At 52.8% G+C, this 19,299-nt stretch overlaps 1 protein-coding gene across 1 annotated transcript in view; it reads left to right on the top strand.

Annotated features, from left to right (window-relative positions):
• The first annotated feature begins 12,684 nt into the window (after positions 1-12,684).
• The window catches only part of mybpc2a (myosin binding protein Ca), a 97,964-nt gene continuing 91,349 nt past the window's right edge, over positions 12,685-19,299 (top strand). Inside the window, exon 1 of the mRNA XM_072492268.1 lies at positions 12,685-12,857. Within this exon, the coding sequence (XP_072348369.1) occupies positions 12,836-12,857 (22 nt within the window). The 5' untranslated portion in view covers positions 12,685-12,835. The remainder of the gene's footprint in view (positions 12,858-19,299) is intronic.

The raw sequence follows: 19,299 nt of genomic DNA on the forward strand, positions 1-19,299 counted from the left end.
TCAAATCGGTCTTCTTGGCAGGGTCACTCAGCAGCGAATCAACCCTTGAGAGTGAACTGCCCAACTAATGTTCAATGTGATCCAATTCTCGAAAGTGCGTAATGAATAACGCCCATGAATTGTAGAACCCCTCCATCCTTCCCCTCAGTTCAAATTTGAATTTTTTCTTGTGAGGGCCATGAAGAATCCAGCACGAGTTTTAAGGATACAAAGAAATAACATTTATTTACAATAACATATATATACACAACAGCAGCAGCATCAACCTCCCTTGCTGTTCACTCCTTCCTGGCTGGTTCCAAACTGGCCAGCTTTATTTATGCAGGGAGTCTGCTAATGATTTCTCCACCCCCCTCATTGGGGAAGCTCATACTCCCATAGGATTATGGGATTGTCATTAGTCCCCAGCCAATGGTAAGCAGGCAGGTTATAACATCCCTCCCCCCCTCAAAGTCCAAGGAATCCACCGAAGACCCTGGCGAAGGAGGGCGTCGGACTCGTTTTGCCGCAGGCCAGACACCATTTGCACGATGCGTGGATCGGGCGGCGTGTAACGAGACGGAGACCGGCGCTTCCATGATGAACGGCGTAACGGTTGTGCATCCACGGCCCGTGGGCCCGAGGATTCCCCGTCTGATGCATCCTGTGTCTCCATCTCGGAGTCAGAGTCTGCTGCCTCTGTCATCTCGGCGTCTCTATCTCCATGCGGTTCTGTAACGACCTGCGCAGGCTTTGAGTGAGGCACCAGAGGAAGATTGTGAGGACTACTTTCCATTGTCTCTGGTCTCTGTGACTGTAGAAATGAGCTCCGGGGGCGGGGAATCTTTGGAAGGGCTAGTCTTCTGGACTGAACGTGGTCTACATGTTTGCGCTGGAGATGACCCTGGGCTTGTACCTGGTAAGATATAGGGCCTGTTTGGCGAAAGATTACGCCAGGGACCCACTGGGCACCACCAGCAAAATTCCAAACGAACACTGGGTCACCGGGCGCAAACTGCCGAATTGGCCGATGCCGAGAAAAACCCTGTCCCTGCCGTTCTTGTGTGCGGCGTACTTTTGCGCCAATGTCCGTCAAAACCATACTAAGGCGGGTGCGAAGTCTCCAGCCCATTAGGAGTTCTGCGGGTGCTACCCCAGTCACCGCATGGGGGGTGGTCCTATACGAAAACAAAAAGCGAGCCAGTCTCGTGTCCATTGACCCCGAAGACTGCTTCTTTAGGCCTCGTTTGAATGTCTGCACTGCGCGCTCAGCCAATCCATTGGAAGCCGGGTGGTAAGGGGCAGTGCGGATATGGCGTATGCCGTTCATCTTCATGAACCTCGCAAACTCCTCACTTGTGAATGGAGTACCGTTATCTGTGAGCAGCACCTCGGGGAGGCCATGTGTACTAAATGACAAACGCATCTTCTCAATTGTTGCGCAGGACGTTGTGTCTAGCATCTTATGCACCTCTAGCCATTTAGACTGGGCATTGATTAATAGAAGGAAGATGGATCCTTGAAAAGGGCCGGCAAAGTCCGCATGCAAGCGCGCCCAAGGCCGCCCTGGCCATTCCCAGTGATGTAGGGGAGCGGCCGGCGGAATCTTCTGATGCTCCTGGCAAATGGAGCAGTTTTGGGCCACCTTCGCAATGTCAGCGTCGAGGCCTGGCCACCAAACATACTCCGGGCCAACATTTTCATTTTGGTCACACCTGGATGTCCATTGTGCAAGTCTCTTAGTATCAGCGCCTGTCCTTTTTCCGGGACAATCACAGCGCTGGATCCGTGCAGAAGCAATGGGCGGTATCGGCTTATCCTCTCTGAAAAGTCCCAGCAGAGGCTTATGATCAGTCACGATAGTGAAGTGGCGGCCATACACGTACTGGTGGAAACGTTTCACCGCAAAGACCACTGCCTGGCCCTCCTTCCCGATCTGCGCGTACTTCTTTTCCGCTGCAGTCAATGTGCGGGAGGCGAAAGCTATCGGCTGCTTGGCCCCGTTCTCCATCTTGTGGGACAGGACGGCCCCAATACCATACGGGGATGCATCACATGTGACGAGCAAAAGCTTTCCAGGATCATAGTGGGTTAGTAACCCAGACGACGACAATTGTTGCTTTACCCGCCGGAAAGTGGTTTCTTGCGGCTGACCCCAAACACAGGTGTGATTTTTCTTTAGCAGAAGGTGCAACGGGGTCAGCGTAGTTGCCAGATTGGGGAGGAACTTCCCGTAATAGTTTACGAGGCCGAGAAAAGAACGGAGATGCGAAGTGTCAGTCGGGGCGGGGGCCTGTTGAATCGCGCGCACCTTCTCTGCGACGGGGTGCAAACCTTCGCAATCCACCCGATAACCCAGGTAGACTACTTCCTTCGCCTGAAAGACGCACTTTGTGCGACGTAAACGGACTCCAGCCTCCGAAAATCGTCTAAGGACAGCCTCCAGATTTTCCAAATGTTCCTGCTCCGACGTCCCTGTGATCAAAACGTCATCTAAGTAGACAGCAACACGCGGTAAACCTCTCAAAATGCCCTCCATTACACATTGAAAAATAGCACAGGCAGAGGATACTCCAAAGGGCAAACGTATATATTCATACAGGCCCCGGTGTGTATTAATCGTTACATATGGTCGGGAGGCAGGGTCCAGCTCCAACTGTAGGTAGGTGTGACTCATATCTAATTTTGTGAATGAGAGTTCGCCTGCAAGCTTTGCGTAGAAATCCTCTATGCGAGGCATTGGATATCGGTCGAGTCGGGAAGCCGTATTCACTGTAAGTTTATAGTTGCCGCACAAGCGAACTGTGGCATCTGGCTTCATTACAGGTACAATTGGTGCTGCCCAGTCAGCGAAACGGACGGGCCTGATAATACCCAAACTCTCCAAACGAGTGAGCTCCCCTTCTACCTTCTCGAGCAAGGCATAAGGCACCAGGCGCACCTGGAAATAGCGCGGCGTGGCTCCTGGTTCGACTTGGATACGGGCTACGGCCCCTTTTATTTTCCCCAAACCGGGCTGGAATACATCTGGGTATCGTCCTAGCACCTCAGTCAACCCTCCAGAAACTGTTTGGAGGATGTGCTGCCATTGCAACCGCAAATGGCGCAACCAGTCCCGACCCAACAGGCTGGGCCCATGGGCACACACCACGATAAGTGGGAAACGCCCCTCCTGGCGTCCATAAACAACAGGGGTCATTGTAGTTGCTGCAATGTCCAATGGTTCCCCCGTGTAAGTGGCCAACCTGGCCTGTGAGTTGGTTAATGTAAGGGTCTGTATACCCTGCTTGATGCGGTCAAATGTCCTCTGGGCGATCACGGAGACCGCTGCGCCAGTGTCCAACTCCATCTCAAGCGGGTGACCATTGACCCGTACTGTCACCTTAATGGGGGCCCCACGGGGAGCTGCCACACAATGCAGCTGCAGGCAGTCGTCCTCCATCTCCACGACCTCAGGAGTAGTCGCCGCAGGTTCATCCACATGGAAGGTACGGCCCCTGGGCTGGTCCCAGTTTCGGTCTGAATGACGGCATCTCTGGCACCCCCAGGACCGCCGTCCGCGACGGGGTCGGCGCCTACAAGTCTGACACGGACATGGCTCCTCATCGATTGGTTCTGGAGAAGGCTCCCTCCGGGGAGGAATGTCCGACGGCCACTGGCGTCGATCCGGACGTCACCTTGCCCAAGGTACCGCAGGAGCGCGGGGGGACATTTTTGGACGGAAGGGGTTGCGCCCCAAGGCGTGCACCTCCATTCCCTGTAGCTCCTGCACTCCTCGTTCTGCGCTCTCTCGGGACAATACTATTTGAATGGCCTGTTGAAAAGTCAATGTTGGCTCAGCTAACAACTTTCTCTGGGTTGCCGCTTTGTTAATACCGCAAACCAAACGGTCGCGTAACATTTCTGACAAGGTCTCACCATAGTCACAGTATTCCGCAATCCTGCGTAGCCTGGATAGAAAGTCGGCAAGGGATTTTCCTGGGGTTCTCTCAGCGGTATTAAACCGCTAACGTTGGACTATCGTGGACGGGGTTGGGTTAAAATGTTGCCCCACTAAATTCACAAGTTCATCAAACATTTTGGTGTCCAGTGCAGCTGGGTACGTAAGGCTCCAAATCACCCCAAACGTATGCGGGCCGCAGGCGGTGAGCAATATGACCACCTGCCGCTCGTTTTCGGTGATATTGTTTGCCCGGAAATAGTAACGCATCCGTTGTGCGTACTGGTTCCAACTTTCCAGCGCAGCATCAAAAACGTCCAAACGTCCGTACAGAGGCATGGTGTAATAGAAAACAACTTCCAACCTGTATCCAACAAAAATCTAGGGAGGTGGCTTCAGCAGTGGAGACAGCTATTCACTTTAACCCTCATCGCCAGTTTTGTGAGGGCCACGAAGAATCCAGCACGAGTTTTAAGGATACAAAGTAATAACATTTATTTACAATAACATATATATACAACAGCAGCAGCAACTTCGCTTGCTGCTCACTCCTTCCTGGCTGGTTCCAAACTGGCCAGCTTTATTTATATAGGGAGTCTGCTAATGATTTCTCCGCCCCCCCCCTCATTGGGGAAGCTCGTACTCCCACAGGATTATGGGATTGTCATTAGTCCCCAGCCAATGGTAAGCAGGCAGGTTATAACACTTTTCAAGCGTTAAGAATTCCAGCAGGTCCCCCCGCCACGCCAGGGCACAGGGTGGAGAGGTTGATCTCCACCATAACAGGATCCGCCTTCGGGCGATCAACGAGGCAAAGGCTACAACATCTGCCTCCGCGCCCGTTTCCAACCCCGGCTGCTCCGACACCCCGAATATGGCCTCCTAGGGCCCCGGGTCCAGTTTCACGTACACCACTTTAGAGATTACCCTAAAAACTCCTTCCAGCAATCCTCCAGCTTTGGGCAGGAACAAAACATATGAACGTGGTTTGCGCCCCCCCCCCCCCCCCCCCGGCAACATTCACACACATCTTATACAGTTAATGGAGTGTTGTGGTGGGCATGAGATGATGCAGTGAGATTGAAGGGTTTGTGGGTCGATGGATCTATATCTATTCAGGGAAGTTCCTGGACAGAATATCCTTTTATCCTCACCATAAGTGCGTTCATGTCCAGAAGACAGCTCATCCCCCAGGGCTGGAGACTCATTGTAAACGGTACTAAAGCACCTGCTTAGTAAACAGGAGATCCTCAGTTCAAATCTCAGTGATGCTGTTCCCTTTTAATCACATTTCAGTTTTAAATTTAATTTGTGATTTGTTTTTGTTTAAGGCAGCGTCCCTTTAAGGAATGGCCCCTTTTTTATTTTGTCCCTCAGTTCATTTAATTTAGTTTAATTGGTCCAATCAGAAATAGTTGGAGGCGCAAAGCAAATATCTCGGTTTCCTCGCAGCAGCAGATTTTGTTGAAGCGAAACCTCCGCTCCTGCCAAACTTTATCAGAAGAGATTCTGACAAATAGGGAGCGGGATTCTCTGTTGGCCGATGCTGGAATCGGGGCACGCGACTGGGCGGAGATCGTTTTTTTTTGGCGCTGAAATCGTGGCGGGCGCCGGGTTCACTCCAAATTGCAATTCTCCGCCGCCTCGACAGCGGCGTCAATGCGTTCCACTCCGCACGTGCGGTAAACGGCGTTGCCATATAATTAGCGGGCCTGACCCGGTATTCCCCGGGGCCGCCGCGATTCTCCGCCTCCACCGGGGCGAATTCCCCCACGTCGCGGTTCACTTGCCCTGAGTGCCAATCACGAATCTGGCGAATCAGACACCGTTTTTCATCGACATCGCCCGTGTTCTGTCCCGCGTGGCGCCGGCGCCAGCCCCTCAACGGTCGCTGAATCGGTCCGGGTGCGGCGCTAGCTTCCCCGTCATGGAAGTCTCAGGAACGGAGGATTTCTCCGCTGGACTCTGCTCAAGCGGAACTGATTGCAGTTGGTTGATATCCAGCAGGGGGCAATATTGTCCAGGTCTTGGCATTGGGGAATAAGCAGTGGTGGAGGGACAACGGTTAATAACCTTTTTACTTGGGTGGGGGGGGGGTTATTGTTCCTCCAGGATCCTTGTGTGTGGTTCATGCTGTCAACATTTTTCCCGAATGCAATTTATCCTACCTGCTGTGTTAGAAAGATATGAGTTTATGGATGAAAATGAATTACTGTGCGATGCGCTGTGTTGTTATACAGGCGACCACGCTGTGCACAGGAAGATTCCACAGGTGCGGTGACTGCCCAGGTGGTGACTTTGGTGGAGTCTGTTGAGGGCAGAATATTGGCCAGTATTTCGGGAGAACTCCATTGGTCCCATAGAACAGGAGATCTGGATCGTGCACCTTAGTCCTGTTCGAACCTCCTGACACGGAGACAGCTCCCAAAAATCAAAATAATTCAACGAGAAAATCTTATTTCCAATCTTCTCGCCTCCTCTCTTTCTGTTGATACCCCAGAGGTGGTGGTGGCCGTACTTCACATGTGAGACTTGGACAAGGAGTATTAGGAAGCTATTCGACTACAGGGAGCACTGCAGATCGGCCCGAATCCACACACTCACTCACTCACACACACGCTTACACTCACTCACTCACTCACTTACACACACACTCACACACACTTACACACACACATACACACACACATACACACGCACTTACACGTGTACATACACACTCACTCACTCACACACGCTTACACTCACTCACTCACTTACACACACGCACACACTTACACACACACATACACACACACTTACACACGTACAAACTGATGCACTATCAATTACGACGAGACGAGAGTAGAGAGTAATCGAGGCTTTATTACACAGAGTTGTGTGGCGTCCTGCAGCTGCTGCCGAAATGGCTGCAGCTCGGTGAGCACGCATATTTATACTCCGCCTACTGGGCGGAGCCAGCAGGCAGGGATCTACCCCTGTACCTGTAGTACAGGGGCCTTACTATAATACCCTCATATGCAGTGCAGTATATACAATATAATACAACGGTGGTGACTACTACATTCACCCCCTGTTAAAAATGAGTCCAGCGGGGGTGGTGGAAAACCAGTTACATACAGGTTGTCATTAAAATTTCAGCGAAAGTTACAAATTTAGACGGTCGGGTGCCTTGATCCATCGTCAAGAGCGCTGCCGTGCTGGTGGCGAGTCAGGCATAGGCTCGGTCGTCGGTGACTCCGGGAGCGTGTCGACATCCTCTTCATCCCCGGGTGGGACCAAGGGGAGGACGGATTGTCCTGGAGCGGGGGCTGTGGTGGGGTGGGCTGGGGGAAGGGAGGGTGGCACCAGGGCAGAGGGGGTGTGTGTGGGGACCCAGCTGGTGCCATGTCCCTGAGGGAGACTGTGTCTTGGTGTCCGTCGGGGTACGCTACGTAGGCGTACTGCGGGTTAGCGTGGAGCAGCTGTACCCTCTCAACCAACGGGTCTGCCTTGTGGAGTCGCACGTGCTTGCGGAGGAGAACGGGTGCTGGAGCTGCCAGCCATGTTGGGAGCGAAACCCCAGAGGTGGACTTCCTGGGGAAGGCAAGGAGACGTTGATGGGGGGTTTCGTTGGTCGCCGTGCACAAGAGCGACCGAATGGAGTGAAGTGCGTCGGAGAGGACCTCCTGCCAGCGGGAGGCCGGGGGATTTCTGGACCGTAGGGCCAGCTGGACGGCCTTCCAGACCGGCCCAGTCTCCCGCTCCACCTGCCCGGTGGTTGTAGCTGGTTGTCCTGCTTGAGGCAATGCCCCTGTTGAGCAGGTACTGGCGCAGCTCATCGCTCATAAATGAGGATCCCCAGTCGCTGTGGACGTAGGCGGGGAAACCGAACAGAGCGAAGATGGGGTTGAGGGCTTTGATGACGGTGATAGACGTCATATCGGAGCATGGGATGGCGAAGGGGAATCTGGAATATTCGTTGAGCACTTGAGAAAATACGTGTTGTGGTCGGTGGAGGGGAGGGGCCCTTTGAAGTCCACGCTGAGGCGTTAAAAGGGGCGGGAGGCCTTCACCAGGCGCGCACGGTCTGGCCGGTAGAAGTGCAGTTTGCACTCCGCGCAGACCTGGCAGTCTATGGTGATAGCCCCGACTTCCTCGATGGAGTAGGGCAGATTGCGGGCCTTACTGAAGTGATAAAAGCGGGTGACCCCTGGGTGACAGAGATCGTCGTGCAGGGTCCGGAGTCGGTCCGCTTGTGCGCTGGCACATGTACCTCGGGACAGGGCATCGGGGGGCTCGTTGAGCTTACCGGGGCGATACAGAATCTTATAATTAAAGGTGGAGAGCTCGATCCACCACCGCAAGATCTTATCATTTTTGATCTTACCCCGCTGTGTGTTGTTAAACATGAAGGCAACCGACCGTTGGTCAGTGAGGAGAGTGAATCTCCTGCCCGCCAGGTAAAGCCTCCAGTGCCGCAGCTTCAACGATCGCTTGGGCCTCCTTTTCGACGGAGGAGTGATGAATTTCGGAGGCATGGAGGGTGCGGGAAAAGAATGCCACGGGCCTGCCTGCCTGGTTGAGGATGGCATCCAGAGCGACGTCTAATGCATCGCTCTCGACTTGGAAGGGGAGCGTCTCGTCGACCGCGTGCATCACGGCCTTGCCGATGTCGGCCTTGATACGGTTGAAGACCTGGTGAGCCTCGGCCATCAGTGGGAAACCGGTGGAGTGGTTGGGTGGGCGGGCCTTGTCCGCATAGTTAGGGACCCACTGGGCGTAGTACGAAAAGAATCCCAGGCATCGTTTGAGGGCCTTGGGGCAGTGGGGGAGGGGGAGTGCCATGAGGGGGCGCATGCGATCGGGGTCGGGCCCCAGAACTCCGTTCTGAGCCACATAGCCGAGGATGGCTAATCGGTTCGTGCTGAACACGCACTTCTCCTTGTTGTAGGTTAGTTTGAGGAGTTTGGCGGTGTGGAGAAATTTGGAAAGGTTAGTGTCGTGGTCCTGCTGGTCGTGGCCGCAGATGGTGACGTTATCCAGGTACGGGAAAGTGGCCCGCAGTCCATACCGGTCAACCATTCGGTCCATCTCCCTCTGGCTCTGGTCACCCTACCAGACATCCAAACCATCCACTGTACACGTGTACACACATGCTGATCCATACCCACGCAGACATACATGCACAAACATGCACAAACGTGCAGGCATGCATACACACATGCATGCAATCGCACATCCACAGGCACATGCGCACACATACCACATACGCATGCATGCACACACACACACGAACACACTCACGCTTCCACACACAAAACACGTAGGCTTCCGCACGCGCACCCATCCGGCTTGGGTCACTGTCTTTACTACCCATGCTTTACAGCTGGAGTAATGAGAAATGGTCAGGCAGTCCCCTAACTCTGGGCATTGAAGCTAATTGTAGCCTCCCAGGGACGGCACGGTGGCGCAGTGGCCCCGGGTCATTGTCCGTGTGGAGTTTGCACATTCTTCCCGTGTCTGCGTGGGTCTCACCCCCGCAACCCAATAAGATGTGCAGTGTAGGTGGATTGGTCACGCTAAATTGCCCCTTAATTGGATAAATCCTAAAGGATTGTGGCCTTCCAGCCATTAATACAGCAAGAATTGTGATCAACATTTGGTATTGAGAGGGGACGATTAGCACGGTGGCGCAGTGGGTTAGTCCTGCTGCCTCACAGCGCCAAGATCCCAGGTTCGATCCCAGCTCTGGGTCACTGGCTGTGTGGAGTTTGCATATTCTCCCCGTGCCTGCGTGGGTCTCACCCCCACAACCACAAAGATGTGCAGGGTAGGTGGATTGGCCATGCTAGATTGCCCCTTAATTGGAAAAAAAGAATTGGGTACTCTAAATTTTTTTTAAAAAGGTGCTGAGGGAGGGCAGTAACTTTACTCTCCCGGCCAGTGGGTGGCGCCGTCCCTCTCTTTTTCACATGGTCGGTCAGGGCGGATGGTGTTGGGGAGTAGGTACGGCCGGATCAGTTAACCGCGCAGGGCCAAGGTGCCCTGTCCCTCGACATGGGCTGAACCCCGCGCCCGGATTCGCAACGCGAGCTCCCAGCGCGTTACCGAGCATCCAACAGACGCAGCGTTATACCAGCAGTATTGCTTTTACAGAGGGGGGCACCGGGGGGGGGGGGGGGGGGGGGGGGGGGTTAGCTCCACCTGTGAGAGTGCACTCAGGTCTGGCAAATCACAGCTCTCACTCTGCATCACGTGACCGCGCTGTTGTGCAGGCTGCGCAGCGACGGAGCCCGTACTGTATTGAGCTCAGTCCAGTCACTCTGTAACCGGGGCACCACTCTCACCTACATTCAGTCCTGCGCACCACAACTCAGGAAGGACATGTTGATCACGGAGGGAGGGTAGCGTAGATTGACCAGCGTGATATTGGAACTAAAAGACGAGGCTTTCCTATCGGAATTTCTCCAAATGGAGAAAATCAACTTCGCCATCCGTGGGTCGGAAGACGGCTTCCGCAAAACAAGGAGCCATACACCCGACTGTTCCGAGACCTGGGCAACACATAAATAAATAAGTAGCCAGGAACAAATAGCCAGGCCAAGCATGGGGGAAGGGGTGTGGGAAGGGAGGGAGGGGGGAAAACGAAAAAAGGGAGCTAGAAGGGAAAATAGATAAGAGAACAAAAACGGGAGGGAGAGCACAGGGGAAGACAACCGTGACAGCAACTCAGCAGGGCGAGAGAACGCGAAGAAAAACGGGAAGGGGAATCGAGCTATGGCCGATGCCGAGGCAACTGCACAAAACAATGTGAAAAGCATTCGGTGTCCCCTCCACCTTAGTTAGATTTCCCAGAGCCTTTGTGATTTGCTTTGCAAGGTATCTATAACTTGCACAAAACCCAATAAAAAACATTTATAAACAATAAAACGAGACGTTTAAGTACAGGGAAGATTAGGAGCGATCGATCTGAGGTGTTTAAGATCTTTAGGCAATTTATAGAGACAGACTCATAGAACATAGAACAGTACAGCGCAGAACAGGCCCTTCGGCCCTCGATGTTGTGCTGAGCCTTGTCCGAAACCAAGATCAAGCTATCCCACTCCCTGTCATTCTGGTGTGCTCCATGTGCCGATCCAATAGCCGCTTGAAAGTTCCTAAAGTGTCCGACTCCACTATCACAGCAGGCAGTCCATTCCACACCCTAACCACTCTCTGAGTTAAGAACCTACCTTGGACATAGAATCCCCACAGCGCAGAAGGAGGCCATTTGGCCCATCGAGTCTGCACCAACCTTCTGAAGGAGCACCCTGCCTAGGCCCACAGCCCCGTAACCCCACCTAACCTTTTGGACACTAAGGGACAATTTAGCATTGCTCCATGATAGAAAATATTGCATCTTGGGATCGGGAGGAGCGGCGGTGTTGTCACTCAGACTAGTATTCCAGAGGCCCAGGGTAATTCTCTGGGAGCCCAGGTTCGAATCCCACCACGGCAGAAATTTGAATCCAATGGAAATGAGGAACTAAAAGGCTAATGATGATTGTCCATTGCCGTAAAAACCCATCTGGTTCACCAATGCCCTTTAGGGGAGGAAATCTGCCGCCCTTACCTGGTCTGGCCTACCTGTGACTCCAGGCTCACAGCAATGGGGTGAAGTCGCTCCCAGGGGTGTGTGAGACAGAAAGTGTTGACATTAAATGTTACTATGTGGTAGAGGAATTATACAGTAGCTTGTCTTTTACCTTCAGCAAGTTTATTCTGCGTCCTACTTCAGCAGAGGTACAAACTCCTTACAAAGTCCCCACTGAAACAGTTCCAGCTGTGTCCATTTCTACTCTATGGGCAGCATATGGAGCAGTGGTTAGCACTGGGACTATGGCGCTAAGGACCTGGGTTCGAATCCCGGCCCTGGGTCACTGTCCATGTGGAATTTGCACATTCTCCCCATGTCTGCGTGGGTTGCACCCCCATAACCCAAAGATATGCAGGTTAGGTGGATTGGCTTGGCTAAATTGCCCCTTAATTGGGAAAAAATAATAATTGGGTACTCTAAATTTATGGGCAACACATGGCTAGCACTGTGGCTTCACAGCGCCAGGGTCCCAGGTTCGATTCCCCACTGGGTCACTGTCAGTGCGGAGTCTGCACGTTCTCCCCGTGTCTGCGTGGGTTTCCTCCGGGTGCTCCGGTTTCCTCCCACAGTCCAAAGATGTGTGCAGGTTAGGTGGATTGGCTATGCTAAATTGCCCTTAGTGTCCAAAAGGATTCACCCGAGGAAGGAGCAGTGCTCTGAAAGCTAGTGTTTGAAACAAACCTGTTGGACTTTAACCTGGTGTTGTAAGACTTCTTACTGTGCTCCAAAAAGCTTAGGAGGGGCTATTGGGTTATGGGGATAGGGTGGAAGTGAGGGTCTAAGTGGGTCAGTGCAGATTCGATGGGCTGAATGGCCTCCTTCTGCACTGTATGTTCTATGTATCGATGTATGTATCTTTTAGAAGTTGAGAAATAAACATTGGCTGTCTTTAGTAAGGCAATTAGCTGCACAATGTAATTTGTCACAGCTCACCATTGACAAAAAGTTCCAGAATGCTAAAATGGCAACGTGTGTTGAGTTAGGAAGGTGATGGCCAATTTGGCGACAGTGCATCTTCACTTTGTCCATTGCTCTCTTTCTCCATCCCTCCATCTGTCACCCTCTCCCTATCATTCTCTCTGTCTAACACTCTTTCCCTTATCCCTCTCCCTCTCTGTCTGTCCAAGCCCCCACAGTGTCTCTCGCACGTGTGGGACTCACAGCCCCTCCCCGGGGAGGGGGGACTGTCACTGCGATCGGCTGAGCCTCTCTCTCACACTTCTGGCCGTCTTATCTCCCGGAGCGCTGCTTGGGTGCTGGACGCGTTGTGGTGAGCGCAGGAGGATCGAGACTCGAACATGCCGGAGCCAAAGAAGCCAGGTTAGGTCCCAGAGGAATCCCACCCCCTCCCCTATTGAGGAATAATTTGCAAAACTTAAAAACCAACGACCTTCAACTAAAGTGTCTGTTTAAGCTTTTTTTTTTGGGGGGGGGGGGGGGTTGACCTTATTTGGGAATAGTCCTTGCTAATGCAAATTAATTGCAATTGATTCTGAATTCCACGTTTGAAAAGCATAAAGAGAATTGTGTCTATATTTCATTAATTCTGATTTATATAAATCGTGGGGGGGGGGGGGGGGGGCTGCAATGCAATTTAAGATTTTAGTTGCAAGTTTTTTTTTAATGCATTTTTAACCTTTTTAAAGTTATTTTGCCTGTTGCAATATCAAGATCCGCTGTGGATTTTTTTTCTAAACATCTGTTCTCCTTTATATCATCTTTTCCACTGGGGAGAGAGATCAGTTTCGGGGGGGGGGGCAGATTGGGTTTGGCACCGATGGGGTGAAGTGAATGTTGCATTTATTTGCACCCCCCCTATTCATTTGAGGCATAAAGCCTGTAATAATAATAGTAATCTTTACTATTGTCATAAGTAGGCTTACATTAACACCGCAATGAAGTTACTGCGAAAAGCCCCCAGTCGCCACACTCCGGCGCCTGTTCGGGTACACAGAGGGAGAATTCAGAATGTCCAATTCACCCAACAAGCACGTCTTTCGGAACGTGGAGGAAACCGGAGCACCCGGAGGAAACCCACGCAGACACGGGGAGAACGTGCAGACTCCGCACAGACAGTGACCCAAGCTGGGAATCGAACCTGGGACCCTGGCGCTGTGAAGCAACAGTGCTAACCACTGTGCTGCCGTGCCGCCCGTTATAGGTTATCTTGTGTGACCGGCGAGGAGGCAGATTGAGTGGGAGCTTTCAAAAGGGAACTGGATGAAATGAAAGTCGCTTATTGTCACGAGTAGGCTTCAAATGAAGTTACTGTGAAAAGCCCCTAGTCGCCACATTCCGGCGCCTGTTCGGGGAAGTGGTACGGGAATTGAACCGTGCTGCTGGCCTGTCTTGGTCTGCTTTAAAAGCCAGCTCTTTAGCCCTGTGCTAAACCAGCCTCATTAATAGCTTATTGTCACAAGTAGGCTTCAATGAAGTCACTGTGAAAAGCCCCTAGTCGCCACATTCCGGTGCCTGTTCGGGGAGTCCGGAAGCTGGGAATTGAACCCACGCTGCTGGTCCTGTTTTGCATTACAAGCCAGCTGTTTAGCCCATTGTGCTAAACCAGCCCCTGGTTTAAAGGAGCTGGGAGAGGAGAAAGTGTGCAGGGCTCTGGGGAAGGAGGGGGGAGAGGCGGGGGAGGGAGGTGGGGGAGGGGGGAGGGGGACGTGGTTCATCGCTGCTCTTTCAAAAACGTACCAGAAGCACGATGGACAGAACGGCCTCTCATTCCATGCACCCCCCCCCAAATAGTATTCCCCAACCCAACGACATGATTTCTGGAGTTGCATTATTGCCACTCTGACAAATGATAAAATCGATTAGCATTGGCCACTCTGCAAAGGGGGGAACTGGGCAGAATATGGGAATTGATTGCAGCCAATGTTGGGGGTGTTTTTGCACATTTAAAAGTGTGTGGGGGCCGTGTGTTTGTGTGTGTGTGTGTGTGTGTGGGGAGGTATGTTTAGAGGGTTTGAGATATTTTCCAATCGTTGGAGTTGACCAGGATTGAACGGGTTCTATATCAGTTCATGAGGTTGGGTGCGGAGGAGGGGAGGGGGTGGGGAGAGGGTGGGGCGGGGGTGAGGGACATTGTTTTGTTATGGGGAGAGTTGGGGAGCAGAACGCCTTCCCCACTCCCGTTTACCCTGACCTTTCAAACTGAAGATTATCCCACTCCATGTCCCCCCCCCCACCCCCTCACACCCTCTCCCCTCAGAGGGGGAATATTCCTTGAGTGCCAAGCTTATTTACCCAACCTGCTCAAAAGCGGCATTGGTACAAAGTCAGAAGGTGCGGAAAGGGTGTGAAACGTCAGTGCTTTCAGAAGTACAGACACCCTTTTGACATTGCAAACTTGCATTTACGTAGTGCCTCAGGACTCCAAAGTGCTTTACAGCCAATGAAGAACCTCTCTCGCATCGGCACCCATGCGATGTGAACTTTCAGCGTCCGTCCCTCAAAAGAAAATGATTAGATTTCCCTCGCAGTTTGCAAATATGGTTCCATTCAGACGAACATTCAACTTCCATTTTGTCACCATGCCTCAACTCTCTGAACACCGACCCCGCCCTTTTTCAAACTCTGCCTCGCCTCTTTGAGGAACCTTCCAGGAAAATATATTCCCATTCTGAATAGTTTCTAATTGCGTTTTGTTTTCAAGCCAACGTCAATAATAAATAACTCGCCCCACCCCATCCCAGGAATGATTTTACAACCTCTTTAGGAAGCTTGAATCGAAGACTGTGCATCGGGGTGAAGAGTTTGTGGGAATGGTGAGCTGGGGGACAGACCTGGATGTGCGCCAGATCGCAAATGGAGAAATGGAACGCTGGCCTTTTAATATTCACTTCACCCCATTGGTGCCGGTCTCAACTTGCAGCTCCGCCCCCCTCGTCCTTTCGAGTTGTCTTTCCCAGTGGTTTATAGAAGAATTACTCAAATGTTGACCTTGCATTTTAGGGTGTGATATTGCCAAGATCCCAGCAGCTCAGGACATCTGTGCGAGATATGTAGGCCTGTCTGCCCTCGCAGTTTAAAATAAATAATTACTTCATGGAATGTGGGCATCACTGGGCAAGGTCGGCATTAATTGCCTGTCCCTAAACACCCTTGAACTGAGTGGCTCCCTAGGCCCATATCAGGGCGCAGTTAAGAGCCACATGGAGCCACGTGTAGGCCAGACCGGGTAAGGATGGCAGATTTCCTTCGCTAAAGGGACATTAGTGAACCAGATGGGTTTTTCTGTCACCACAGTCGACACTGGTCACCGTTCAACTTTTAACTCCAGATTAATTTTTTTATTGGAGTCAAATTTCACCATCAGCCGTGCCCCCCCCCCCCCCCCACCCCCACCCCCACCCCCCGAAGCATTGCCCTGCGTCTCTGGTTCAATAATAATCTTTATTGTCACAAGTAGGCTTACATTAACACTGCAATGAAGTTACTGTGAAAATCCCCTCGTCGCCACATTCCGGCGCCTGTTCGGGTACACGGAGGGAGAATTCAGAATTCTCAGCCGGTACGGGAATTCAGCCCGCGCTGCTGGCCTTGTTCTGCATCACAAACCAGCTGTCTAGCCCACTGAGCTAAACCAGCCCCCTCATGCTAGTCCCATGGCAAAACCAGCCTCGCCTAGGTGGGAGTGGGGGGGGGGGGGGGCAAAGATCCTGCTGCCGCTATTGTGAAGAAGTGTAGGAGAGTTCTCCCCGGCGTCCTGGCCCAATATTTATCCCTCAGCCCACATCGCGACGAAGCTCCAGATTATCTGCTCATTATCATAGCGCTGCGTGTGGGATCTTGCTGTGCACACATTAGTTTCCATTAGTACATTTTAGAAGCACTCGATATTCATCCAGCACCTCTATTGAATGATAATGCACGCTTCCCACCCTCCCCAAAGTAAATATCGCGGAGGTTTCCCGCTTCTCGGTTAGATGATGACACCCCCCCCCCTCCCCCCACAACCAGGGGTTGATTAATGTGATGACATCGGTGGCGGAATATCTGGCTGCGAGCCCCCAGCTGAAAATAGTTGCCATGTTAAGTTGTCTTAAAGCTGCTGACACAGCTCATTCCGGGCCTGCCTCCCGGGGTGTTGGGTTTCCGCATTGAGCGCGGCTGCAGACTTGGGGCAGGGTATCATTTCACTAAACCTCGTGTCTCCTGATGAGGGATGGGGAAGGGGAGGCTGAGAAATCTTCTCTGCCCCTAATAGGGCTGGCTGCCCAGCCCCGGCCCCCTCGGTCCGGCCCCATGTCGATAACTCAGTTAGTTATGCCATGTGCTATCTGCCCTGCCTGTCCCTGGAAAATAAATTAGCTGGATTTAAAGGAGCATTTAAGTTAAATCCCATCAACCGACACTTAAGGCTCATAAAACATTTTAATGCTTGTCGTTTATATCCCCTTTTTCCCTCCCTTCCAGTCAAGCTTTTTTTCTCTCAGTATTTTAACACACCTGGCCTCTCCCTCTACAGGTCTCTTGTGTGTCAGTTTATCTCTCCATCTGTCTTTGTCACTGTCTGTCTCCTCAAACACCCCTTCCCAGCCCTCTCTCCATCTTTATTCCTTTTTCAGTGTATGAGTTTGGCTTTGGTGTGTGTGGGTCTCTCTCTTCCTCTCTGGTTGCTGTTAACCCTGCCTCTCTTTGCTCCACCTCTCTCTCTCTCTCTCTGTGGGCGCGATTCAACTAAGAGGGAATAAAGTTTCAAAGAGTGACTCTTGGCTGTAAAACGCCACCAGCATTCGATCAGGGGCCTGATGCACGATCAATGACCACTAAAACAAGGTTGCAGTCCAACTGGAGGCTTTAATAAGCCAGCTGTTTCCCCCAGCAGCTCAGGTACAGAATGAGGGCTGCTGGGACGGCACGGGTTCTTATACCCCGCCTAGCAGGGCGGAGCTATTATACACTCTAGCCAATCGCAAGCATATAGGTTCTACCAATGGTACTTCAGCCTCTCAGGTACCGTAATACCTATAATACCACATTCACCCCCTGTTAAAAAAAAGTCCGGCGGGGATGGTGGCCAGCAACTATGAAACATAACAACATGGTATAATTAGTTATGGAGGTACCGTAATACCTCCGTACAATGTGTAGTAACTATTTACAAGTCTGGTAGCTATGTACGTGCGGTGATTTTTATTTACAGATTACGGTTAAAATGAAGCAATCAGTCGATCGGGGACCCTGGTCGTCCTCTGTGATCGTCGGAACCTCGGTGGTGATTCCAATGGAGGCTCGGGCGTCTGTGACTCCGGGAGCGTGGCTTCGATCTCCAGGCAGCTTCGTCACCCCTAGATGGCGCTGGTGGGGAAAACGGCTGACCTGGGGAGGGAGCGCCTGCGGGGGGGGTGTCGGTGGGTGGGGGGCCTAGGCAGGGGCGGCGGACGGACCAATCCTCCTGTAAGGTGCTGCGGTGGAGGGGAGGGTGGGGCTGGTGGCTGGAATGTGCGTGGAGTTCCGGCGGGCGCCAGGTCCCTTAGGGAGACTGTATCTTGTCGGCCGTCGGGGTACGCCACGTAGGCGTACTGGGGGTTAGCATGGAGCAGATGGACCCACTCGACCAACGGGTCCGACTTGTGCGCCCGCTCGTGTTTTCTGAGCAAGATGGGTCCCGGTGCTGCCAGCCAGGTCGGGAGCGAGGTCCCGGAGGAGGACTTCTTAGGGAAGACAAGGAGACGTTCGTGAGGTGTCTGATTGGTGGTTGTACAAAGTAGTGACCGGATGGAGTGGAGGGCATCCGGGAGGACTTCTTGCCAGCGGGAGACTGGGAGGTTCCTGGACCATAGGGCCAGTAGGATGGTCTTCCAGACCGCTCCGTTCTCCCTCTCTACCTGCCCGTTACCCCGGGGGTTGTAACTGGTCGTCCTGCTTGAGGCGATACCCTTGCTGAGCAGGAATTGACGCAGTTCGTCGTTCATAAAGGAGGACCCCCTATCACTATGTATGTAAGCGGGGAACCCGAACAGTGCAAAGATGCTATGGAGGGCCTTGATGACGGTGGTTGTGGTCATGTCTGGGCAGGGGATGGCGAATGGGAACCGGGAGTACTCGGCAATCACGTTCAGGAAGTACGTGTTGCGGTCGGTGGAGGGGAGGGGGAACCGGAGGCCAGTGAGATTTTTTGATTAACCGGGTGGATGAGGAAGGAATAGCGCCTTACCGTGTCAGGGTGTATGAAGCTCTCCGCGCTCCCAGAGTCAATTAAGCAGGACGTCTCGTGCCCGTTGATGAAAACAGTCGTCGTAGCGGTTGAGTGTTCGAGGTCAAGATTGATCCAGAGTCACCGAGGCCAATCGCAGTAGTTGGGAATTCTGTTCAGGCAGTGTGTGGTCGGCCAAGCTGGGGTCCTGGGGGTTCATCCAAGATGGCGTCTCCCATTGGTCGCACATGGCCGGGGATGCACAAAATGGCGGCGCCCATCCCTCAAGCGTGGCGTCCGTGGAACAAGATGCCGGCGCCCGGGGTCTGCACAGGGCCCGTGGAGAAGTTTGTGGTGGCGGTCCGGATTCGCCGCTGGAGACCGCGGCCACCGCTCGGGCCTGACATACCCCCATGAAATGGCCCCTTTTGCCGCATCCTCTGCAGGTGGATGCGCGGGCCGGGCAGCGCTGGTGGGGGTGCTTGGCCTGCCTGCAAAAGTAGCAGCGGGGCCCCTTGGGGTTGGCAGGCCGTCTTGCAGCACAGGCCTGCGGGGAAACGGGGGAAGTCTCTGGGTTAGCTGCTGCGGGGTTCCACGCTGACCAGGGGGCTGCCG

The sequence above is a fragment of the Scyliorhinus torazame genome, chromosome 29 (assembly GCF_047496885.1).
Source record: "Scyliorhinus torazame isolate Kashiwa2021f chromosome 29, sScyTor2.1, whole genome shotgun sequence".
NCBI lineage: Eukaryota > Metazoa > Chordata > Chondrichthyes > Carcharhiniformes > Scyliorhinidae > Scyliorhinus > Scyliorhinus torazame.